The 25,822-nt window shown below is 42.4% G+C and overlaps 1 protein-coding gene across 1 annotated transcript in view; it reads right to left on the bottom strand.

Moving 5' to 3' along the window:
• Positions 1 to 25,822, bottom strand: part of LOC134612393 (uncharacterized) — a 150,991-nt gene that overhangs the window by 93,876 nt on the left and 31,293 nt on the right. Inside the window, exons 5-7 of the mRNA XM_063456744.1 lie at positions 25,504 to 25,603; positions 22,487 to 22,575; positions 15,078 to 15,192 (exon numbers count right to left, since the gene is read on the bottom strand). Of these exons, the coding sequence (XP_063312814.1) occupies positions 15,078 to 15,192; positions 22,487 to 22,575; positions 25,504 to 25,603 (304 nt within the window). The remainder of the gene's footprint in view (positions 1 to 15,077; positions 15,193 to 22,486; positions 22,576 to 25,503; positions 25,604 to 25,822) is intronic.

Genomic DNA, 25,822 nt, shown 5'->3' on the forward strand with positions numbered 1-25,822 from the left:
CGCTTCTATGTCGCATGTCCTTATCTGCTGTAGGTGCACGTTGCGTAGAAGAAACCCGGGAGTAGGTATTGTGAACTTGGTAGTAATGGGTATTTTCGTTATCGTTAGGGTGTAGAGTTCTCCAGACATCATAGAGTCTGTGTGCTGACAAAAGCTTGTTTATGGAATTGCAATATTTGTGTAGTGTTTTTTTGCGTTTCGCTGAGTGTCGGGCTGTAGAGTCCGCATTAGGGTCTAGGATGTGGTTAAAATCACCGCAGATGACCGTGGTGCCCGTTTGGAGCTTCTCTACCTTGTCTAGTAGGTAGGCCAAGTAGGTCCTCTGGTTGTCGTTCGGGGAGTAAGAGTTCACTATCCTATATGTGGAGTTGTTCAAGGTGCATATCAAAATGATATATCTACCCTTTGGGTCAGAGTCGATTGAGATTAGGTCAAAGGCTAGAGTGTGGCTCAGCAGTATCGTCACTCCTTTGCTTTTGTTCGGAGCGGTAGCATGATACTGGTGTGGGAAGTTTTTGAGTCCTAGAATGGGTTTAGAGTCCTGTTTAAAGTGGGTCTCCTGCAAGCAGACAATGTCTGCGTGCGTGTTGTTGAGTTCTTTCAGGACGGTATGTCGCTTGGTGGGTGAATTCAGTCCCCGGACGGTGTGGGTAATTATCTTCATTTTCCGTGGGTGGTGTATGTTGTGTATGTGTCTACTATCTGTTGGTTGTATGGTGTGGATGCTTGTCGTAGTGGTAGGAGGGGAGGCGGTTTCAGTCCTGTTGGGTCGGGGGGCCTGTCAGTGTGTCTGGTGTGGATGTCTGTGTGGGTCAGTCAGAGGATATCCGTGGTGTGGCAGATGGTGGTTGCAACCAGGTGTACAATATAACTTTCAGAACACAATAAAACAAATTAAGAAAATTAAACAATCAAGCAATAATCAAAGAAAGTATCTTACAATGGTGACTTTAGAGGTATGTGCCTTAACTATGGCACTTCCTAAGTGGGGGTGTTGTGGTCGGTTCGGGGCGAGCAGAGGTCGCTGCGGGCCCAACATGAATCGGGTGCACCCCGCCCATATATGTCGTTAACATGCAGTGGTTGGATCGATCAGCATCTTTATGGGCAGTAGAGAGCCTGTTTTGTAGCGGCAGAGGCTGTGACCTTAGGGGTTGGTAGCCGGTGGTAAGTGATCTGTGTAAGTAGGGAAGGGTTTTAGGCAAGGCCCTATGGGTTTCCGCACTAAATGCCACTCCCGTCTCAAGAGGGAGGATCTCACATTATAAGGGTACTAGTAAGCAATTATCAGTGCATTATCATCATATTATAACCTAATGTATAACAGGTGAGTAACAGAGTAAACATATTTAGAACTTGCTGTATCTCGCTGCACGTGCTCATTCGTCTCTTGGAGATGTGCGTCTCGTCTTCTGAGGGTGCCCTTCTTCGGGTAGAGGCTTACCGGGGTTCCTGGGGTTCGGCTGCATATTCCGGGTCATACCCCATTGTTGCAGGAGGTCCATTCCTTCTGCTGTAGTTGCCAATACGAATTTCCCTCCTTTCGATATGAGCAGCTTGGCTGGGTAACCCCAGCGGTAAGGTACATGGTGGTGTCTCAGCGTGTCTGCTATGGCCTTAAAGGACCACCTGCGGCGTAGTGTCTCCACCGATAAGTCCATGAACATGAGGATGTCCTTGAATTGAGTGGGTAAGTCCTTTTTGGTACGGTGTGCCCGTAGTATTTGATCTTTGACGTGATAGTAGTGGAGTCTCATGAGGACGTCTCTCGGAGTGGTAGGAGGCAGGTGTTGTGGCTTGGGAAGTCTATGGATGCGATCCAGTAGGAACATTTCTGCGGGGATATCAGGAAGTAAAGCTTGGAAGAACTCTACGGCGAAGTTTTGCGGCGCAATATCTTCAGGTACTCCCCTCAACCGTACATTATTGCGGCGTGACCTGTCTTCTGCATCAGCTAGTTTGGTCTCTTGTCTATAAAGCTGTTCCTCAATTTTGCTAAGGCGTATGTCAGTATCGTTTTGTGCTCCTGTGAGGCTTTCCACATTACCCTGGAGGTGGGAGGCCCGTGCTTCCAGATCATGAGGCCTTTCCTCATGTCATTTAGGGCTTCTGTGACAGTAGTTTGCATTTTGGTAACTGCTGCATCAAGCATGGATTGTAATAGACTCTGGGTCAGGGGACAATCTTCTTGTCTACTCACTGTATAGTCACGCTCAGTATCATAGTCCGGGTCGGCGCCATCTTGGGCCTGTGGATCGGTGGTTTTATGCTGTGGCGTTCTGGCCGCAAAGAAGGCTGATTTGTCTTTTGCCTCTGTATGTTTCTTCGTCCAGTGTTGGGACATCGCTCCAGCGTTTTGGGTCGGGGAATGCACCTGGAAAAACTTGTTTTAGCCGTGTTGTGGAGCCCGTGATAGCGGAGCTCACTTAATGTGCGTCCATCTCGCTCAATGTCCGGCCACGCCCCCCATTTTATGTTATTTTTAAGTGATTTCCCCATTTACATTTGTTTGCAGGGCACTTGCAGGGCCTACTCTTACCCCCATTTTACTTCCTTTTGCAGCCCTCTAGCATTATCCAGGAGTTTTTTAGAGCCATTTTTGTGCCCAAAAGTTCGGGTCCCCATCGACTTCTATGGGGTTCGGGTACGGGGTCAAGTTCGGCCAAACCCGAACATCCAGGTGTCCGCTCAACGATAAATAATGGTACAATATCGTTGGTAACTAGTTGTGTATACAGTGGAAAATAAAGAAATGAATGCTCACAAGTCAGGAGCCTTTTCAACGCTATGGCTCACTTGCGGTGCCTTTAAGGGAGCAACAGCAACCTTCTTGTTTGTCCCCTTCACAGGCTCTAGTGCAGTGTATACATATAGGAAACGCAAAATGCAAAATAGATATGTGTTCACAACTTAATAGTTGAAAGTGAAGTTGCTCGCCTGGTTTTGGAGCCTGGTCTTCTACTCGAACTCCTGAGAGACAAAGATACTAGGAGCAACTACACACTTTACGTGTACTCTCTCCAGCTGCAAATCTACCCCTGGCATGACCCTCAGGTAGAAGATAACTAATGTCTGGCCAAGGATCAAGGAAGTTAGCCATAGAAAGTGCTGTTAGCTAGAACATAAAATGACAGTATACCCATGGGGTAAGCTCTGGGAAAACCATACAATTCCATAGTGGACACCAAGCTGCTATGGAAATAAAATGCCGAACATCAGACAAGGCTAACTGAGCACATCCAAACGGAGTACCTTCTGCTGTCAGTGTTAGATGTATCATTTAAACAAAGAGTACAGCTATCCCAAGCCATTATTTTATAAAGGATTTTAATGCAGTTACATCATTTGCATTGTTCCCAGAAAAATAACCAACAAAAACCAGTATGCTAAAATAGAGTACAATTGATCGTAAACAACGTTAAGAATCTGCAACAAAATTAAAATAAATGTTTTGTCTGTATTAACGAGAGACACTGTTTCCCTGATCTTTGTAACTAGTCATCAAACCACAGTTTATCATAATATTAATATAATTCAGACTTGACAATGTACTAAAGAGGTAAAAGGCAGAACGGTATGCTTTTTAATATCAAAGTGAAGTCGAATGGCTTGTAATGTAATGTCTGCACACATTTACGTTGATACAGCTCTGCATTATTGCGCATTAAAGGTTTATGAAAGCTTAGCAATAAGCCAACCTGCCATTATTTCTGCACCCCAAGCTTATGGCATTACAGGTAAATGAGGACAAACTGCAGCATTTAAAAGGCAGGTAATTGACACACTTAGAGATACACTTCACCTGTATTGCTCAGATCATTTGAAAAACAGCAATTAAATATATGCACGCATAAGCTCTCTCCTAGTTTTACTAGATTCGGTATTCAAAACTAAATGGCGGTTTTGCTTTTGAACGCAAGAACACAAGTAATTGTGGTTTTAGTTCTAAAATATAAGTAAAGTGCATAATCCAAACGTTGCTATATTTTTTTGTATGTATAACTAGGCTTGTGCTGGATGTGCACCCCTCTACCTCCAGTTAGGCTGCCAAAGTACACCAAAGTAAGCAAGCTGTGTTTTTAGTTAAATTGCTGCTCCATAAAAAAGAAAGAGAAACTGGAATTGGAACGAAAGTGATATTTCCAACATGTTGATTAAACATGGAGTATGGCAAGTTTCGTAGACCTTGCAATAGTCCCAATGCCAGTCTGGACCATTATGTATTATGACTGGGTGACTACTGCAATGATAACTCGTATTTTAAAATGTACCCTGAATTTCAGAGAGCCTTCATTAAAGGACCACTACAGACACCCAGACCACTTCAGCTCAATTAAGTGGTCTGGGTGCCAGGGCCCTCTAGTTTTAACCCTGCAGCTGAAAAACATAGCAGTTTCACAGAAACTGCTATGTTTCACTGAGGGTTAATCCAGCCTCTAGTGGCAGCCGCTAGAGGCGCTTCCGCGATTCTCCCTGTGAAAATCACAGTGAGAAGACGCTGACGTCCATAGGAAAGCATTGAATAATGCTTTCCTATGGGCTGTTTGAATGCGCACGCGGCTCTTGCCGCGCATGCGCATTCGGATCTGACATCGGCAGGGGGTGGAGAGTTCCCCGCACAGAGGGAGCCCGGCGCTGGAGAAAGGCAAGTGGCTGAAGGGGTTTTAACCCATTCAGCCCAGCGGGAGGGGGGCCTTGAGGGTGGGGGGGACCTAATGACAAACGAATTGTTTTCCTGGCACTATAGTGCTCCTTTAAACAAAATGGCCACAGCACTGAAAAAAAGCAGTTTTGGGTTCAGAAAAGCAAAATGTCTACACAAGTATAAGAAAGCCAAAAAAGGATATTTATAAATTTGCAAATATGTACAGTCATTGCAATACTTTTCTCATCATCTCAAGCTCATTGCAATATGTATTAAACCGTTCAACTTTATTTGAACTGTAATTGTGCATAAGTCGCACTGATACATTTTGAAGCCAGTTACATTTTTAATGATTAAAAACAAAAGAGTCCCGTTGCCTGTCAAAAATATATGCTGTAACGCAGCATTAGTCTGTAGGCAGCTACACAGAGCCATCTAGTGTTGGATATGCAAACATGAATCTAACACAAGCTCTTTAATCAAAGTGAATATATAAAAATAAACAGAAACAAATGTAATATTTATAAAATCAAGAAGGGAAGACTCTCAAAACTGTACTGACAGAATATGGCAGTGTCTATTAACAGATTTATTAATACCGGACAAATGAAATAAACCTAAACTCACAATTTCTAATTATTTTTAAAAATTAGAGAAGAACATATTATATAGCATTGTTCTATAGTCAAGACAAGGCCTGAATGTGTAGGAAGTGTAAATATGGGTCTGTAGTCACAATAGGATTGTTTTTTCGATTTCTGACAATCACTGTTTACGCTACAAGAGGTTGAGCGAATTCAAATAATCTTGTCCATGAAAATATATACTGCAGAACAAGCGGCCAAAAGGTAGATCCTCATACACTGACAAATCCCATATGGCTCTGTCAGCTTTTAAGCTTCATGAGAGTTGGCATTTTACGTATCAAGGGATATGCCATTTGGCTGCCTTAGTTCAACAAAAAACAATCGCAGTATCTGTGTCCCCTTTAATTAATTAAGTGAAATGACAGATTACAGTGTTAACGCAGACAGTCTAAACCATCTTTTAAAAAGGAATAATTTTCATTTAAAAGTAAACATTTTGCGGGGGCGGGGCCTGACCGCCATGCTGACCAGTCGCAGGCGTGAGGGGCTCCTGCAAAACTTATTCCCCTAGGGGAAAAATATTGAGGTTTATCACCTACATCGAAGCACAGGAGATATCCCATGTGTCCGGGTAGCTGCCGGCGGCACTGCGGTCCCCAAGATCGGAAGTTTCGGAGCCTGTGGGTGGATACGAGGCTTTGGGGCCTGTGTGGGTGAAGAGCGGGGCGGACGGCCGCCGTCCTGCTGGTGAACCCAGCTGCCGTGTGGCGACCTTGAGACGTGCCTTGCAGGTCCCGCTTCCCCCCCTTGGACCGGGGGGGTTATCCCGGTCCCCACTGGGGAGAATCATCGCCTACCATCGGCCCCTCACCAGGCCTACACTGCGTGGTGCAATGTATGCCGGAGCACCAAAATGGCGGCAATGTGACCAACGCTGACAACTTCGCCTGCCTGCAGACACCTCCGCCCGTGCCCTGAATCAATCTACGGTACCTGACTCACACACAACGGATCCCTACAGAAGCTAGCGCCCACAAACCCACTGATTACAACTGGCACCCACGGCTGCCTTCCTGGGCACGGAGCCCTCAGAGGTAAACCCTCACCCTTCACCTCCCCCAGGACTCCCGTTGTTGGCCATAAATCACCACCAAGGGCGCAAATACCGGGCCCATAAAGTGCAGGGGGCGGGCGGCGGGGTAATCTCAAGACCACACACCATGATGCTCCATACTGCTGGAAGGTTACAGGAGCCGACCACAATCAGAAGACACGGCAGCTCAGTCTGTAAGCGCACCCCTGGAGACCACAGGCGATGGCCAGACAGCGTGCCCTGGCAACCTACTACACCCACTGGACGTAATTGTGCTCTGATAGTTTTATTTTGATTTTGGCCTGTTGCCTTATGCTATATTATTTTATTGCACTTCAAATGGTCATGCTAGTTCAGGTGGGGTCAATACTGCAGTGACTTGTTTTACCATATCAGATGTAACCAGCGTTGTTGAAGATAACCCAGGCTCAATGTACCCCTATAGGTCTCTCAGTGTTGTGTTCATTCGATTAGCTTAACCTAAGGGAGAGAGAGCCTAAGGGCATGTGCATCTCCATTAACAAAACACGAACATGGCACACCTCACCTCACCTCACTGCATACAGAGGCACAAGCATGTTATATAGCATAATGTGAGGGAGAGAACACCACTACAATGAGCAGTATCATACTGAGCAACGACTTTACCTGCAATAACATATGTCTAAACCTGCTTATACACAAATGTTACCTACTCGGATGGCCTAGCATGTATTCTAAAAGTGGAAATATATCCCACACTGGTACCACGGTAAAAAAAAAAAAAAAAAAAAAAAAAAGTGTAAACATTTTGCTGGTTAATCCCCAAAAACCTGCAGGGCAATTCAGAGAATTTTTTATTTTGCTGCTCTGAAGTAACAGAGATCTGAAAAGATACCCTTTAAAGTTGCTGTATTTGCTGGGTTTTTAGCATATTCAGTGAGCGCTGCCCATCAATAAAAAGGGCCTTGTCATGAACACAAGTTGTGATGGTGCTTGCACTGTCCCTACAATAATGGATTAACAATGACAGTCTGCGAGGTCTGTTTGCAAGGAAAGGATGCGTTTGCATATCAATGGTTCTAAATCTCTTTTGGGGGGGACCAAAGATAATTTACATTACATTTGATTGATTACCCATTCTTCAACTGTAAAACATTCTATACAAAAATAAATTCAATAAAACATCTTCATTTAACTCTCCGAAAGTCCGAGAAATCGCTAGCGCACTGGGAAAAAAGAGCCGCTACATTAAATAATTTATTGCGAGCGGTACTTTTTACGGTCCCTTTTGTGAACCGACTCATGGGTTCAAACGCACTTAAAGGGTTACTCTAAGCACCATGACCACTTGGTGATTTGAAGTGGTTATGGTTTCTGGAGTCTGTATGTATGGTGTTTCACTATGAAACACTGCACCAATGGAGATTACCCCCTATACTGCTGAAGGGGTTACTCCACCTCCAGCAGCGTCATTGGGGTGTCATTAACCAGCACAAAACAAGAGTTCCGGTTGGCTAATCTGCCAATTTCGCACTGAGCCGCCAATGGCATCACCGCCACCCTCTGTGCATCACCTAAGCCCGCCCTCCCTGACAGGGGTCATCCACTGATGGTAGGAAGCAACGTCAATAAAGTTAGATCAGGCTGCAGGAAGAGCTTGGCCTTGGCATTGGAACAGAGTAATGTTTTAGTTAGGTTATTTTGGTGTGGGAGGGGGAGGACGAGACATACTGAAAACATTACGTCTGTTACCAGAAAACAGAAATTTTACTTACCGTAAATTATTTTTCCTTACTATAGTGGCAGTGCCAGGGGTATGAACTTTCTAGTGCTGAACATGTAACCTTGTGAAAAAAAAAAAAAAACTAAAAACATAAAACAATCGTTCTATTTACCAAATTTGCTGCAAATGTATAAAACTTTAACAAAAAGCTGGGAGGGAATCTGTACTCTCACTTTATTAAGGAAAAAGAATTTACGGTAAGTAAAATCTCTTTTTTTCCTAGCATATAGTGGCAGTTCAAGTGGGATATATCCCCCCCCCCCCCAAAAAAAAAGTGGGTGAATCAGAAGACAACAGCCTGGAGTGCCTTACGGCTGGCAGCAGCTTCTGAGGAAGAAAGAATACCTAGCTCATAAAAACCGGAGATGCTGCACCATTTTCAACCCATGATGATGCCCTCGCTCTTGTGGAGTGCGCCATAGACCAGTAACCTTATATGCCAACTTAATAGTAAGTGTCAGCCATCTGGTAATAGTATGTTTAGAGGTCTGACATACACCCTGACACACACAAACATTGATACACGCCCACACCATGACACAGATACTGTCACGGTGCCCGATCGGCACCACAATGTGACCGCATCTGATTGGTGCAGTCACACTAAAGGAGGGAGAGGTTTCTCACCTTACCTCCAGAGCCTCTCCCTCAGTCTTTAAAACAGGGGCCGGGTCCAGCGTTAGCAAGTCCGCTGCAAGGCGGCGCTATATAATAACGCCGCCCACAATGACGTCACTAATGATGTAAACATGCGTGCGGCGTCACGTTTTCGCCATGCACACACGTTCTGGGGTCATGGGACCCAAATCAGCCAATAGCAGGGTTTACTGGGTTATTTAAACCACAACCTGCAGTTGTTCAGTGCCCTGTCGTGGTTTCCATCCTGTTGGTTATCCGAGAGCGCGTTCCTGATTCTGTTTATTGGTTTTTGATCTTGGCTTGGCTTGACTTCCTGTATTTCTGGTATCCCTGAGCCTTTGGCTTTGTTCTTACCGTATTTGTTCCTTTCTGTATTCCATACCTCGGCTCGTGACTGTTTATTCTATTACGTTAATTCCGGACATTCTAAGGCCCAGTAATACGTTGTTATTGTTTGTCTTTTTTACGTGTTTTACTTAATTCTACGTGTTGGGCCACTGGTTCGTCCTGACAGATACACACACTGACATAAAACCACATACCCTGACACACATACACAGATGTGTGCGCACACACAGACACAGAAGCACACTGACATACAGATATATACACACACACACAGATGCACACCCTGACACACACACACGCACTCACAAACACTCATATTCACTCACACATACACATTCATACACACACACACACCCATACACAATTACACACTCATACATTCATACACACACACACACTTACACACATACAAACACTTACACTCATGCACACACACACTCATACACATACACACACCCACTTACACACACTCACACACAAGTGATTTTTTTTTATATCTCCAGCCACCCTCCTGTTAGCTTACCTTGTGTGTCCAGGAGGGTGGCTTGGAGTCCTGGACCTGCTGCTGCTAGTGAGGGGTCTGGAGCTCTTATTGCTCTAAATAACCCCCATTTGTTTAAGTATGCATAGGGATTTGGGAAAAGTGCAGGCAACTTTTTGCTTTGGTTTTTACTGTATGTATCTACTTAAAAACCCAAGGGCAGAGTATAGGATATTTGGTACCCTACTAACCTCAACATCTGACGAAAGGGATTTAGGAGTAATTATTTCAGATGAAGGTAGGCAGACAATGTAACAGAGCAGTAGGAAATGCTAACAGAATGCTTGGTTGTATAGGGAGAGGTATTAGCAGTAGAAAGAGGGAAGTGCTCATGCCATTGTACAGAACACTGGTGAGACCTCACTTGGAGTATTGTACGCAGTACTGGAGACCGTATCTCCAGAAGGATATTGATACCTTAGTAGAGAGTTCAGAGAAGGGCTACTAAACTGGTTCATGGATTGCAGGATAAAACTTACCAGGAAAGGTTAAAGGATCTTAACATGTATAGCTTGGAGGAAAGACGAGACAGGGGGGATATGATAGAACTATTTAAATACATAAAGGGAATCAACACAGTAACGGAGGAGACTATATTTAAAAGAATGAGTACTACCACAACAAGAGCACATAGTCCTAAATTAGAGTGGCAAAGGTTTAAAAATAATATCAGGAAGTATTACTTTACTGAGAGGGTAGTGGATGCATGGAGTAGCCTTCCAGCTGAAGTGGTAGAGGTTAATGAAGTGAGGGAGTTTAATCATGAGTGGGGTAGGCATAAGGCTAAACTAGACTTAAGATAAGGCCAGGGACTAATTAAAAGTATTTTGAAATATTAGGCAGACTAGATGGGTCAAATGGTTCTTATCTGCTGTCACATTCTATGTTTCTATTGGGGCTGATGTGTACTGTGATCATTGCTGCCACCCAAGAGTTGTGGGAGTTTGAGCGCAGGACCTGTTTTTCCTATCAGTATAGAATAAGAGCCAAAACCGTAGCTCTGTCTGTTCTTATCCTGAAGTGATACTAACACTGGAACCTTCCTGTTCTTTCATGTTGCCATCAGATCTATATCTGGCAGACCAAATTTCCCAACTAGTATTGCAAATATTTTTGGGTGTAGGGGACATTCTGCTTGTGTCCATTGGGCTCTGCTCAATTAGTCTGCTATGATGTTGTCCAGTCCCTTAATATGTGTTGGAATCATAGACTAAAACTTTTTCTGTGCCCAAGATGTGATCTGTGATCTGTGTTCCTTTTTGTTTGTTTAGGTAGGTCACTGTCGTGATATTGACTAACTAAATCCTGACTGCTCTCTTCACAATCCATGGCTCGAATGCCAAAAGCATGTTTACAACAGCTTTCATCTCTCTGTAATTGGATAATTGAGCTGCCCATTCCGTAGACTAAATGCCCTGCCATAGATGAGTATGCAGATGCACACCCCAGCTGAACTTTGAAGTGTCTGTTGTAAATGTGAGCCACTCCCATGGTTAGAAGAATAATCTTAGGGACAGAAACTTTGAGTCCTTCCACCATTTTAGTTGGTTCTGAACTTTTGTGGCCAGATAGAATTTTGCATCTAGATCTTCTTTCTTTCTTTGAACAATTCCCTAGAATTTCCCTTTAACTCCTTAAGGACCAAACTTCTGGAATAAAAGGGAATCATGACAAGTCACACATGTCATGTGTCCTTAAGGGGTTAAAGGTGTCTCATCTCTGCTTTTGCCCACTTTACTGTCAAATTGGAGGAAGTGAGAACACCCAGAATACTCATACCGAATCTATGTACTAAGAGATAGTTAAGACTTCTCCCATTTATTGATCCAACTGTGCTCTTGAAGTAACTGTATCATGGTTCGAATGTTTATCCATAGTTGACGCTTTGATTCAGCTTTGAGGAACCAATTATCTCGATAATGGACGATTGAAACACTGGAACCAGAATCTTTGTAAAAATCCTTGTCACTGAAGCCAGCCCGAAAGGCATTGCCCTGAATTGGAAATGCAGGATCTTCCTCCCTGACTTGATTACAAATCTCAAATATCTTCTTGAGGTGGCTGTCATTGTCACGTATAAAATAGGCATTTTTTAAATTCCGAGTTGCCATATAGTATTATTTTTCTAACATGTGGGTGACAGAAAGAATGGTCTCAATAGGAAACCATTTGTATTGAATGTACGTAGGTGTTCACCCTGTTTAAATCTAGTAAAGGATCTAAAGGAAAGGTCTTGTTTTGGAAACAAAAAAATATTTATTTTTTTGATCCTTCCAAAATACAATCTTTCATAGATTGTAGCCATACACTCTGTGCAACTGACTTACCAGCCATAGCTGCTTTGCACTGAAAACCTGGTGCATTAAAAACTCTGCAGGAGGGAGATCTCAAACTCCTGCTCGCTGACATACACAAGCTCTTAGCATCTGACACGGCCCTCCTCAAGACAGAGGTGCAAATTGTCACGGACCGGGTAACAGCCATAGAGCAAGATGTGGTGGAGGTCAAAACACACCTAACAACACTGGATGAACAGGTACAAAATATACAGCATCACCAAAAACTCATGGCACTCAAAATGGTGACCATAGAAGATTGACAAAGGCACACACACATAAAAATTAGGGGAATCCCAAACGCAATCACAGCAGAGGAACTGCCTCACTACGTTAAGCGCCTCCTGTCCAGTATACTCCCCCACGCAGCTGCAAAGAAAATTGCCGGCTCCCGACCTACACACACCTGGAATACCCTGCAGCTCGAGACGTTATTCTAAGATCCGTCACAGTTCAGGACAAGGTCCATATCATGGCGGCGCTCAAAGACCAAACGCCACTACCCTTTGAGGACTCAGAGCTAACCTTTTACCAGGGCTTATCAAGGGCCACGCTACTATGGCGCAAATCATACGGCCGGCCACCACACATCTACGTGCTGCAGGTATAGCGTACAGGTGGGGAGTGGGGGGCTCCCTGGAAGTTACTCGCGCAGGGACAACACAAGTCCTCACATCGCCAGATGAAGCCTCCAACTACCTGAAAACCCTCGGCTTGCCGAACCGAAACGCCACAGAAAGCACAGGGAGCACATAACCGCCTCACCTCACACCCCGGAAACGAGTGGACTGGGGTCTCAGGTTTTGTGAACACTATCCTGTTTGCAACCCAAGATCTGAATGAGTCTGGCAATTATTCCACCCCCGCCACCCCCATGGTTAGGGGTCCCCAACCTCAATGCAGAGGCAGAGCAAGACACCCCCAACGACAGCACAGGTACAGCTATGCAGGACACGAACACAATGCCTATGTCCCTGGCTTACTACATACACAGCATGATAGACCTGAGCATGGAATATTTAAATACCCACAATGCTCCTGAGACCAGCCAGACAGACATACAGCTGATACAAAACACCGTAGTGCCTTCGAACCACCACGCCTGCCCAGCATTCACACCCTACCACGATTAGCTAGACACACAGACTACATAGCCGAATATCACACAATACTGGACCAACTCCACTGTGTAGGTGTGACTAACCAAACTGTTAAATTTCCTGTTAATCCTTATTGAAAAAATGTGCTATATACCTCTATGTCATGCAATTGTCACTCTAAATATATTATGCCAAAGCCTGTTACCACAGAAATGGCAGCACATGCCTGTTTGAAAATGCTAGGCACAACAAAATAAAGCATAAAAAAAAAAAAACCTCTGCAGGATCTCTCTGCCCATTTGTCCATTCTTGAGACTTGCTACTACGCCTTGTCTGCAGTTCAAATTTTTGTTTGCAATTTTTGGAAACAAATGCCCTTTTCTCATGGTTTTTCCATTTCCGCTGCACAAATTGCAGAAATGTCAGATGTATGGAAAAATCTCTCCCCTTTCTCGTAGTGGTTTTACCTTCTTGTAAAATAGCTGCAACCTGTTTAATAAATAGATTTTGTTCTTCTGGTGGAAAACCTGAATCCACAATTGAGTCTTGGCTGGATATGTTAGGTACAGAGGGTGAACATTCACTAAAGGATAAATCAGAATGATAAGGAGGACCTGTATCTCTTGCATCTCGTTATAGATTTGTTGTGGACAGATACAGACTCTCTGAATTTTTCCGCTAACTCTTTAAACGTTTCAAATGTCAGTGAGATTCTCCTGAAACCAGCTTAAAAAATACTGCATCGCCTTCTGCTTTGTATTTTCAAAGAATTAGGCAGATCATTGGATGCACATCTTTTTCTTGCATCCAACTGAAAGTGAAGTAGCGCACTCACTGTAGGCTAAACGCGTAAATTTATATGACACTTTTTTTTTAGGTGGAGAGGTGGCCATTCTCTCTTTTTCAAGTTTGGCTAGTGATGCAGGGCTAGACATCTTGAAAATATAAATATATAATATAGATTGTAAAAACAAACACATATAAAAAAATGCCAGAAGCCCATAAAGCAGAGACCTAAACTAATTTCACCTTAAAGACCTCAGTACCGGTGGGGTGGGAGGGGTTAGTGATATTGTGGACCTATCCTGACAAGCAGCCTTGCTTAAATAGGCTTTTTAAATTTTACACCAGATTTGAACTTCTGAATGCGCATGCACAGATCTTCGATGGAACGCAAGGCCTCCCAGGAGTGTGTTCCACTGCTTTGTGTGGGCTCAGTGCCTGCCTAATGACTGGCGGCCACCCAGGACCACCCACCTACAAATTGCCTGAACCTTTTGGCATAAAAAACAGCCAGTAACTGTGCTCCGAAACCCCCCTGAGGTTTGGAGATAGCATTCTGCAGCTTGTTGCCCGGGGTTTATTAGACAGACTATCCCAAGCAACAACTCAATAGCCTAGGAACAAAATCAAGTGTTAACCGTATGCCCTGTCGGCCAGAAAAGAACTGGGGTACAGGTTTACTTGTCCAGCACTAGAAAAGTTCATCCCATTCATACTGCCACTATATGATGGGGGGGCGGAAACACTGTATTTACATTGGAGTTTCCATTTAAATGTACCCAGTGAAGAAGAGCACCTCTGTAACTCTATACAAATGGTACAGCGATTACTCCTCTTACACTAAATGCAGTAACAAAATGTGAGGAAATGGAAAGGGTTACTTCACAAATAATGTGAGAAATGTAATTTCTCCAGATTTTGCATTAATTACTATTGTTGGAAAGCAACTGAACCATCTAAAATGACATCAAATTCTGCAACCAGGTGCCCTGCATTATTTGGTAAATTACATGAAATGCTGGGTTCAATAATCATTCTCCCAGTGTGAAACATCTCCTGTGAACAGACACTAAATTAGTGCTAAATACAAACAAGTAACATTATATATTTATTTTGTGCTGGGAACTTTTTTGAAAATAAGATTCTAAAAAAAAGTCCCTCACACAAATATTTCATGTGTTTAAAATTAAATAAATAAAAATTCTGTCATTTTAGAGGTGGGGCAATGTGTACAGTTTACCTTATGATTCCGGTGTAACTTGTCCTGCATCGCTTGGCACATTTCAATCATTTGTATTAAACCAGCCCGACTTATTGGAACCTCTGAAGTGCGGCCTTCAATAGCCAACAAGCACCTGTGCAAATATAAATATGTGAATCACAACACAAGTTATCTACCAGATTTCTTTGTTCATTTTATTATTACAGTTTCTGCATCTGAATATATTCTATTAACCCCTTCAGGACGGAGTCAATAGTGCACGTTCTGATCAAAACAAAACGTAAACAAAAACTGGTATTTGCGCTATATGTCTGTTCAACCGTAATTCACCGCTGTCACATTAAGTGCACCCACACTTATTATATATAATTTTGTTCAGGAGAAACAGGGCTTTAATTTATCATTAACTATTCATATATGGAACATAAATTATTATGAATAAAATTAAAAAAAAAAATGTGAGAAAATAAGATTTTTTTATTTATTTATATTTCCGTCTGACATTTTAGCTGTGAATGTCATAATACTGTTAGGTTTTACTGCACAAAAATGCACATATTTGTAATCAGCGATATCTCATGAGTACAACAGTACCCCCATTAACAGGTTTTATGGTGTTTTGGAAAGTTACAGGGTCAAATATAGAACGTTCCATTTTCAAATTAAAATTTTCCAGATTAGTAATGTTACCTTTGAGACAGTGAGGTAGCCCAGGAATGAGAATTACCCCCATAATGGCATAGCATTTGAAAAAGTAGACAACCCAAGGTATTGAAAGTGGGGTATGTTTAGTCTTTTTTAGTAGCCCCTTAGTCACAAGCACTGGCCAAAGTTAGCGTTCATATTTGTTTTTGTGTGAAAAAAGCAAAAAACTAATATTTGGCCAGTGTTTGTGACTAAGTGGCTACTAAGAAAGACTGGACATACCCCACTTGCAATACCTTGGGTTGTCTACTTTTGCAAATGGTATGCCATCATGGGGGTAATTCTCATTCCTAGGCTACCATACGCTCTCAAAGGCAACATAACCAATCTGGCAAATTTCAATGTAAAAAAAATGAAATGCAAGCCTTATATGTGACTCTCTAACTTTCAAAAACACCATAAAACCTGTACATGGGGGGGTACGGTTATTCTCGGGAGACTTCACTACACACAAATATTAGTGTTTTAAAACAGTAAAACATATTACAACAGTAATATAGTCCATAAAAGTGCAGTTCGTTTGTAAAAAATGCAAAAAACGTCACTTTTACTTAAAATATCATCGTTGTAATACAATTTACCAGTTTGAAACACTAATATTTAATTTCAGTGAAGTCTCCCGAGTAAAACAGTACCCCCTATGTACAGGTTTTATGATGTCTTGGAGAGTTACAGGGTCAAATATAGTGCTTGCGAATTAAATTCTCTGCACTTTCTCCCTGTGTTGTCAGGCATGTCAATCAAATTTTAATTAATCAAATCACATAATTATGTGAAAAGATTACTTAAATATACATGTAGAATTTTAATATATATGCATTTATAGGTATTTAAATTCTACGTGTATACTAATGTAATCTTTTATTTAGATATATATAGAATGTCATTCTAAGTGTATTTTGTTACCAATATATATATTAATAACAAAATACAGTTAGAATGAAATTACATATGAATATATAATTTATATTAAATTTTGATTCAATATTTTATTTTAATTTATTATTGTAATTATACGTGTATATATATATATATATATATATATATATATATATATATATATATATGTGTGTGTAACGTCATTCTAAGTGTATTTTAATACTAATATGTACTTATATTAGTATTAAAATACACTTTGTATGACGTTACATATATAATACATATATATATACACACATACATATGTATGTATATACATTTAATGCGGGACGGCATAGAACGCCGTAACGGCATTAAGGGGTTAATACGCATACACACCAGCCACCCCCCCAGACTGGTTAACACGAGGCAGAACACAACATGGAAGGTTCTCTCAGGCATCCTAGCTGGAAGACCGATGGGTATACCAGTTAATACGTGAGAAAGGCTCAGAAGGAAAACATTGGAAACAACATCTGAGGATCAAAACACCAGTTGCTGGCAGTCCGAGTAGACAAATGGTATTCCAAGATCAGAAAGAATTATCTGTGCACAGCCTGAATTGACTACAAGAAAGCATATGACACAATGGCGCCCCATATGGATACTGAAAGTCCTTGCTCTATACAAGGTCAACAAGACACGAAGAACCATCATCAATAAATTCATATGAGAGAAGAATACAACTCTAGAAGTCAATCAAAGGAGAATTACACAAGTGAACATCAAATATGGCATAACCCATGGTGAATCACTACCCCAATGCTGTTTTGCATAGTCCTTAACCCACTCAGTCAGATCATGATGAAGACCGGGTGCAAATATAGGTTCAAGAGTGGAGCTATTATCAGCCACCTCCTCTACATGGACAGCATCAAGCTGCATGCCAAGCAAATACCGATAAAGCAAGGACATAGGAATGTCGTTCGGACTAGATAACTGTGGAGGAGTGTTGACAAAAAGTGGGAAAATTATCAGGACTGAAGGAGATGAAGTGATTTTGAGAGAGTGCTACAAGTAACTGGGCACACCACAAACACATGGCAACAATGGAGAAGAGGCAAGGAGGACAGCAACATCCAAGTACCTCTAGAGAGTCACACAGGTCCTGAAGTCCCATTTCAATGACAAGAACAAGAACTACTCCACAAACACATGTGCCCTATCAGTCATCAGATACGTAGCTAGGATAATAACCTGGCCAAGTGGAGAGCTGGACAACATGGATATCAAGACCTGCAACTTCTCACTATGAACGGAGGATTCTACCTGAAACCTAGCACCCAGAGACTGTACACCAGCCAGTAGAAAAGAGATCAGGGTGTGATGTGTATCAAGGCTACAGCCCTTGATTAAACACACCGCATCCACAAGTACATCACGATGATGGCACCCAAAAATTAACTGCTAAGTCGGACTCTATAACATTTAGAAGATGCATAAAATATGGAACAAACTTCTCCATGGAATGTACCACCGGCAGGTAGTGAATGTGGCTAACATTATGAAATCCTACTGGTGGCTAAAAAAAAACTCAAAGACACCACTGAGGTACTAATCCTAGCAACCCAGGAACAGACACTTAGAATAAGACAGAAGCGGGGATCTACCACACCAGACAGGATCCAAAGTGCAAAGAGAACGCCAAGACACTTCAGGAGCCGCTTACAAGATATTATCAGAGACATAACAAGTTGTTGGGGTTGTGTTTCAAAACATCTGCACAGATTAAGGTCTGGACCTGCCCTAGGTACAAAAAAACTGCAGTTGAGGTGGATGCGGCAATACCCAGTAACCATAAGATCAAAAGAAGAATAATCTTGAGAAGATAGATGAATACCAAGGACTGAAAGAGGAGATAGACAAAATATGGATAATGAAGGCAATGGTAGTACCAGTTGTAACAGGGGCAATCGAGGCTGTAAACCCAAGTTTTTATTTATTTATTTATTATTGCCATTTATATAGCGCCAACAGATTCCGTAGCGCTTTACAATATTATGAGAGGGGGATTTAAATATAAATAGGACAATTACAAATAAACTTACAGGAACAATAGGTTGAAGAGGACCCTGCTCAAACGAGCTTACATTCTATAGGAGGTGGGGTGTAAAACACATTAGGACAGGAATTTACAATCAAATAAGGTGGGCTGCCCTTTAGGAGAGGGCAAGAGACAGGTATGTGAGGTAAGGGTTAGTCTTGGAGGCCATAAGCTTTCCTAAAGAGATGGGTTTTAAGGCACTTCTTAAAAGATGCAAGACTAGGGGAGAGTCTGATGGCGGTAGGCAGGCTATTCCATAGGAAGGGAGCCGCCCGCGAGAAGTCCTGCAAGCGCGAGTTGGCCGTACGAGTGCGGACAACGGACAGGAGGTGGTCACGGGCAGAACGGAGAGACCGAGAAGGGACATACCTATGGATCTGTGAGGAGATATAAGAGGGGCTAGAGTTGTTCAGTGCTTTATAGGTGTGAGTTAGTACCTTGAATTGACTCCTATAGCATACAGGAAGCCAATGTAAGGACTGGCAGAGGGGTGAGGTGTGAGAGAAACGACTAGAGAGGAAAATCAATCTAGCAGCAGCATTCATTACGGACTGTAAGGGTGCAGTACGGCTATTGGGGAGACCAATCAGGAGAGGGTTACAATAATCCATGCGGGAAATTACTAGAGCATGGACAAGCTCCTTGGTAGTATCTGGTGCAAGAAAGGGGCGGATGCGGGCTATGTTTTTAAGATGGAATCTACAGGATTTGGTAACATGCTGGATGTGAGGCTCAAAGGTGAGACCAGAGTCAAGTATGACGCCAAGACAGCGCGCTTGCAAGGATGGACTGATGTTGGTACCACAAACTTGGAGGGAGAGCGAAAGAGGAGGATCAGTATTAGGAGGAGGAAAGACAAGGAGCTCAGTTTTTGAGAGATTGAGTTTCAGAAAGCGGGAGGACATCCAGTCAGAGATGGAAGAAAGGCAAGCAGTGACACGTTGCAGGACGGCAGGGGAGAGGTCCGGGGAGGAGAGATATAGCTGGGTGTCATCAGCATACAGGTGGTAGTGAAATCCAAAAGAGGTAATAAGTTTGCCAAGAGAGGCAGTATAAAGAGAAAATAGAAGGGGACCAAGGACGGAGCCTTGGGGAACTCCAACTGAGACAGGGCAAGGGGAGGAGGTATCATTAGAAAAGGAGACACTGAATGAGCGTTGGGAGAGATAGGAGGAAAACCACGAGAGGACAGAGTCACAGAGACCAAGCGATTGAAGAGTTTGAAGAAGGAGAGCATGATCAACGGTGTCAAAGGCCGCTGAGAGGTCAAGAAGAATTAGTATGGAGTAGTGGCCTTTGGATTTAGCTGCGATTAGGTCGTTAGTAACTTTGATAAGGGCAGTCTCTGTAGAGTGGAGAGGGCGGAAGCCAGATTGAAGAGGGTCAAGGAGAGAGTTGGAATTGAGGAAATGAGACACACGGGTAAAGACAAGTCTTTCCAGAAGCTTTGAGGAAAAAGGGAGCAGGGATATGGGACGGTAGTTAGAGGGGGTGGATGGGTCGAGGGATGGTTTTTTTAGTATAGGTACTACAGTGGCATGTTTAAGGTCAGCAGGGACGATGCCAGAGGAGAGCGAGCAGTTGAAGATGTGTGTTAGAGAAGGCACGAGACAAGTGGAGAGAGATCTAATAAGGTGAGATGGGACAGGATCGAGCGGGCAAGTGGTGGGGCGAGAGGAGCAAAGAAGAGCAGCCACCTCTTGGTCAGTAGCTGGGGAGAATGTCTGAAGGGTAGGAAAGGCATGATCTATGTGTGATTGAGAAACAGAAAGGCAAGGAGGGGAGAATTCTTTCCTTAGCTGTTCAATCTTGTCAGTGAAGTAACATGCGAAGTTATCAGCAGTAAGGTTAGTTTTGGGGGTGGCCACAGCAGGGCGAAGAAGAGAATTAAAGGTGTGAAAGAGACGCCTGGGGTTGCGGGAACATGAACTAATGAGAGTGGAAAAATAGGACTGTTTGGCAAGGGCAAGGGCTGCACTGTATAAACACAATATGAATCTATAATGGAGAAAGTCTGATTGTGTACGAGACTTCCTCCAGGAGCGTTCAGCACAACGGGAGCATCTTTGCAGGTAGCGCGTTGATTTAGTATGCCATGGTTGGGGGCGGGTCCTCCTCGAGGTGCTTGTTTGGAGTGGCGCTGCAGTGTTCAAGGCAGATGTAAGAGTAGAGTTATATATGGAGATGGCCTGTGAAGGACAGGAGAGGGAAGGGATGGACAGCAGTTGTGAATCAATGTCAGCTGACAACTGTTGGAGATCAAGAGAATTAAGGTCCCTCCTGAGTTGAGGGGGGTTAGGCTGAGGTTTTTGGGTGAGGGGGTATGTGAGAGCAAATGATAAGAGGTGGTGATCAGAGAGTGGATATGGAGTGTTGCAGATATTAGATACTGTACATGCATAAGTGAAGATTAGGTCAAGGGTATTGCCAGCTACATGGGTGGGAGAATCTGCCCACTGCGATAGCCCGAGGGAGGAAGTCATGGAAAGTAGTTTGGTGGCTGCAGAGGTCAAAGGTGGGTTTATAGGAATATTGAAGTCCCCGAGAATTAGGGATGGAATGTTAGAAGAGAGGAAATAGGGTAGCCAGGCAGCAAAGTGGTCAAGGAAGAGAAGAGGGGAACCAGGGGGGCGGTAAATAACAGCAATGTTAGCAGAGAAGGGTTTGAAAAGGCGAATTGAGTGTATTTCAAATGATGGGTGAGTGGCCAATTCCAGGTGGGACATGAATGCATTCTAGGAAAAAGCTTAGATAAAGCACCAAACCTTCAGACTCCTAGGCCAATAGAGAACCCGAGAATGATAAATACACAAACTACCAGCTGAAACAGCGAGAAAGCCAATTTTAAAATATATATATATATATATATTTTTTTTTTTTTAAGACCTTTGGACGGTGAAAATTTTTGGTTATTCTAAATTGATATGGTTTTTATTTTTTGGGTTCTGAACAATTTAAAAAAAAAAAAAAAATGTTTAATATATCTGGGGAAGACCCTAAAATGAAGTAAAGAAAGTGTCTACAGTGTTCCTAAAAAAAAAAAAAAAAAAAAAACATAAAAAATAAACAAACACTTTCAAATTCTAGAATTCAAAACGACAAAGAATCTGTTGAGATTCTTCCAGACTTCAATTATGGCCAACCCAAAGTGTGTATATATTTATTTTAAAGCGGGTCTGTCACATTCTAAGATCTTACACCTTCCTCCGCAATGTGAGGGGCTGTTTAGGGTATTGCATGTGAGAGGCTGCGTGTGTGGTTGTGTGCATCTATGTGGATTGTTAGTGGTGTTGCGTTTGTGCAGATTGTGTGTATGTGTGTGTGTGGGCTGTTGGTATTATATGAATGAGGGGAGGGTTATTCTGCATTTCTGTGTATATCTATCAGTTTGGGTGGCTTCCCTGTGTTCCAGTGCGGACCAGGCTGGCCAGATACACGTCAAGGACAGGAGCTGCAATAGCAGCTGCGGGCTGCTCTACTCCAGTGTGGATTCTCATTTACAAGTGCTGGAATTAAGTGATCTGAGATCACTTCCTCTTTGTGCTGCAATGCATAAATTGAGGATTGTCCTTCACCACCTTTTCGTATTAGCAGATATCTGAAGTTTCACTGGGACTCCTGATAGGACAGAGCCTGTTTGGCTCTAGCAGCCTTGAGTGCCACGCAAAGACACCTCGAGTGCCGTGCATGGCACACGTGCCGTAGGTTGCCTACCCCTGGTATAGAACATTCACAGATCAGATTAATATTAGGAACTCACCTTAACTTATCAACGACAGGTTGTAAAGCATTATCCAGCTCCAGCATGAAAGAAGCTCTTGAGTTCAATCCTTCTGTTAACAGCATCACCTTAAATGGAAAACAGATTATTTGACACACACACTCATATATTATAAACAATTTACAGCAAATGTACAATGCAACGCTGTATCTACGTTTTTCTTTTTTGGAAATATATGAATAAAAATTAAATTAACAAATAAAAAATGAAGGCCCTCTAAAGTTGAACAACTACAATCTCATACATACAATTTATTTCACATTTTCAATAAACATGAAAATGCGCAATAATTACCAAAACATCTGCAACAGCTTAGCTTCATATGAATTTACCAAAAAAAAAAAAAAGGATGAACTAGCAGGCAGTCACACCAATTTCTTAGGAACTTACATTGAGCTCTGCCATTGGCCAAAGCTAGAGGTACCTGGTCATGCTTGTGACTATCCCCTGTACCTATAAATGTGTTGTGACGGACTGGCTCCAATATGATACCATGTCGGCGAACTACTGCATTCTTAAAATTTTTATTAAAAACTTGTATATCTACAATTAACCCAGGAATTTTCTAGGTATCTCTAGTGGTTAATTAGGAAATGGCACCTTGTTTTAGTTGTTGTTTTTAAAGGAACAACGTAGTGTCAGGAATACAAACATGTATTCCTAACACTATAGTGTTAAGCTAACTGCAGTGGCGGATCCAGGGGGGGAAGTGGGGGTGGCAACGGGGCAATTTTATCTGTGAGTGTCAGTGTGCATCTGTGAGTGTCAGTGTGCATCTGTAAGTATGAGTGTCAGTGTGCATCTGTGAGTGTCAGTGTGCATCTGTGAGTGTCAGTGTGCATCTGTGAGTATGAGTGTCAGTGTGCATCTGTGAGTGTCAGCGTGCATCTGTAAGTATGAGTGTCAGTGTGCATCTGTGAGTATGAGTGTGCATCTGTGAGTATGTATGTGTAAGTATCTGTGAGTGTCAGAGTGTACCTGTGAGTATGTATGTGTAAGTATCTGTGAGTGTCAGAGTGTATCTGTGAGTATGTATGTGTGTATCTGTGAGTGTCAGAGTGTATCTGTGAGTATGTATGTGTGTATCTGTGAGTGTCAGAGTGTATCTGTGTGTATGTATGTGTAAGTATCTGTGAGTGTCAGAGTGTATCTGTGTGTATGTATGTGTAAGTATCTGTGAGTGTCAGAGTGTATCTGTGAGTATGTATGTGTAAGTATCTGTGAGTGTCAGAGTGTATCTGTGAGTATGTATGTGTGTATCTGTGAGTGTCAGAGTGTATCTGTGAGTATGTATGTGTAAGTATCTGTGAGTGTCAGAGTGTATCTGTGAGTATGTATGTGTGTAACTGTGAGTGTCAGAGTGTATCTGTGAGTATGTATGTGTAAGTATCTGTGAGTGTCAGAGTGTATCTGTGAGTATGTATGTGTGTATCTGTGAGTATGTATGTGTAAGTATCTGTGAGTGTCAGAGTGTATCTGTGAGTATGTATGTGTGTATCTGTGAGTGTCAGAGTGTATCTGTGAGTATGTATGTGTAAGTATCTGTGAGTGTCAGAGTGTATCTGTGAGTATGTATGTGTAAGTATCTGTGAGTATGTATGTGTGTATCTGTGAGTATGTATGTGTAAGTATCTGTGAGTATGTATGTGTAAGTATCTGTGAGTATGTATGTGTGTATCTGTGAGTATGTATGTGTGTATCTGTGAGTATGTATGTGTGTATCTGTGAGTATGTATGTGTAAGTATCTGTGAGTATGTATGTGTAAGTATCTGTGAGTATGTATGTGTAAGTATCTGTGAGTATGTATGTGTGTATCTGTGAGTATGTATGTGTGTATCTGTGAGTATGTATGTGTAAGTATCTGTGAGTATGTATGTGTAAGTATCTGTGAGTATGTATGTGTGTATCTGTGAGTATGTATGTGTGTATCTGTGAGTATGTATGTGTAAGTATCTGTGAGTATGTATGTGTAAGTATCTGTGAGTATGTATGTGTAAGTATCTGTGAGTATGTATGTGTAAGTATCTGTGAGTATGTATGTGTAAGTATCTGTGAGTATGTATGTGTAAGTATCTGTGAGTATGTATGTGTAAGTATCTGTGAGTGTCAGAGTGTATCTGTGAGTATGTATGTGTGTATCTGTGTGTATCACAGACAACGTAGTCCACTGCACTCAGGTTCTGCTTTTCCGTCCTGCCCACAGCCTCAGAGGTGCATTAGGCAGACACTGCTAATCCGTCCCACAATACAGGGTAATAGAATATAAAGGCAACACTCCAGGTACTGAAGGTGCATTTGTTGGAGGGTAGAACACCCCATAAAAAGTGCAAAAGTGCAAAATTTCGGCCCTAGATGGCTGAAATATCACACTTTTCTGAGGTGTTCTACCCTCCAATAAATACGCATTCAGTACCTGATGTTTTGCCTGTATATTCTATTACCTTGCTGCACGCGTTGTAGCACTGAAACGAGAAGCACAAGCTGAAAAGGCAGTGTTTACATCGAAAATCCTGCAGGGACAGGCTGTAAACACCAGAACTATAGTGACTATAGCATTTCTTCAATTATTATCCATTTTCTAAAACAATTCGATTTATTTCAATTGCATTTTTTTTTTTTTTGCGGTTATTTATTGGCAAGATACCACAACAACGTTAAAGTACCCACATTGTGAGCATACAGGATGTTTTGTGTACATGCATTTGTAGGGTACATATGGAAGATGGCAGTCTCTAGCAGTTAGAAGTGCATAGTCCTTACTGGAGAGATTAAAAGAAAGATCGTCACCAACAAAAAGATCTTTAACAGAAATTTATAATAATCTCGAGTTCTGCCCCCCCCCCCCCCAAATGGTGATGGCCTACAACTTCCAGAATTCTTTGAATGCAGTAGATGGGATGTGAATCATGGAAGATGTAATTCGGAAACAACTGGGGGCCAGAGTTTGAGATGTCTGAAGTAATTAAATCATTTAAAGCAGAGGAGAGAAAATTACCTGCCTCTGCAGCTGTAACACCTGAGATTTCAAAAGGGTTATGCGCCGCTCATCCAAGCATTCATTCTTGCCTTCTTCGACAAGCTGTTTATACTGATTCCTAAATAAAAGCCACGACATTTAAAGTGAAAAATAGCTCTTTATATCATCTCTGCTCTATGTCATTGCTTTAACATTTACTTTATGTCATTCGAACAGCTGCCCAATTATCCACTGAGCAGCAAACAAGATGCAATGGTCCAATTAGCAGTCATTTTGGTGACGCCAAAGTCTCAGTAAATGAAGGAATCGCATTAATTAGTAGATGGTTAAACATAAA

Source organism: Pelobates fuscus, chromosome 5 (genome assembly GCF_036172605.1).
Source record: "Pelobates fuscus isolate aPelFus1 chromosome 5, aPelFus1.pri, whole genome shotgun sequence".
In the NCBI taxonomy this organism is placed as follows: Eukaryota; Metazoa; Chordata; class Amphibia; order Anura; family Pelobatidae; genus Pelobates; species Pelobates fuscus.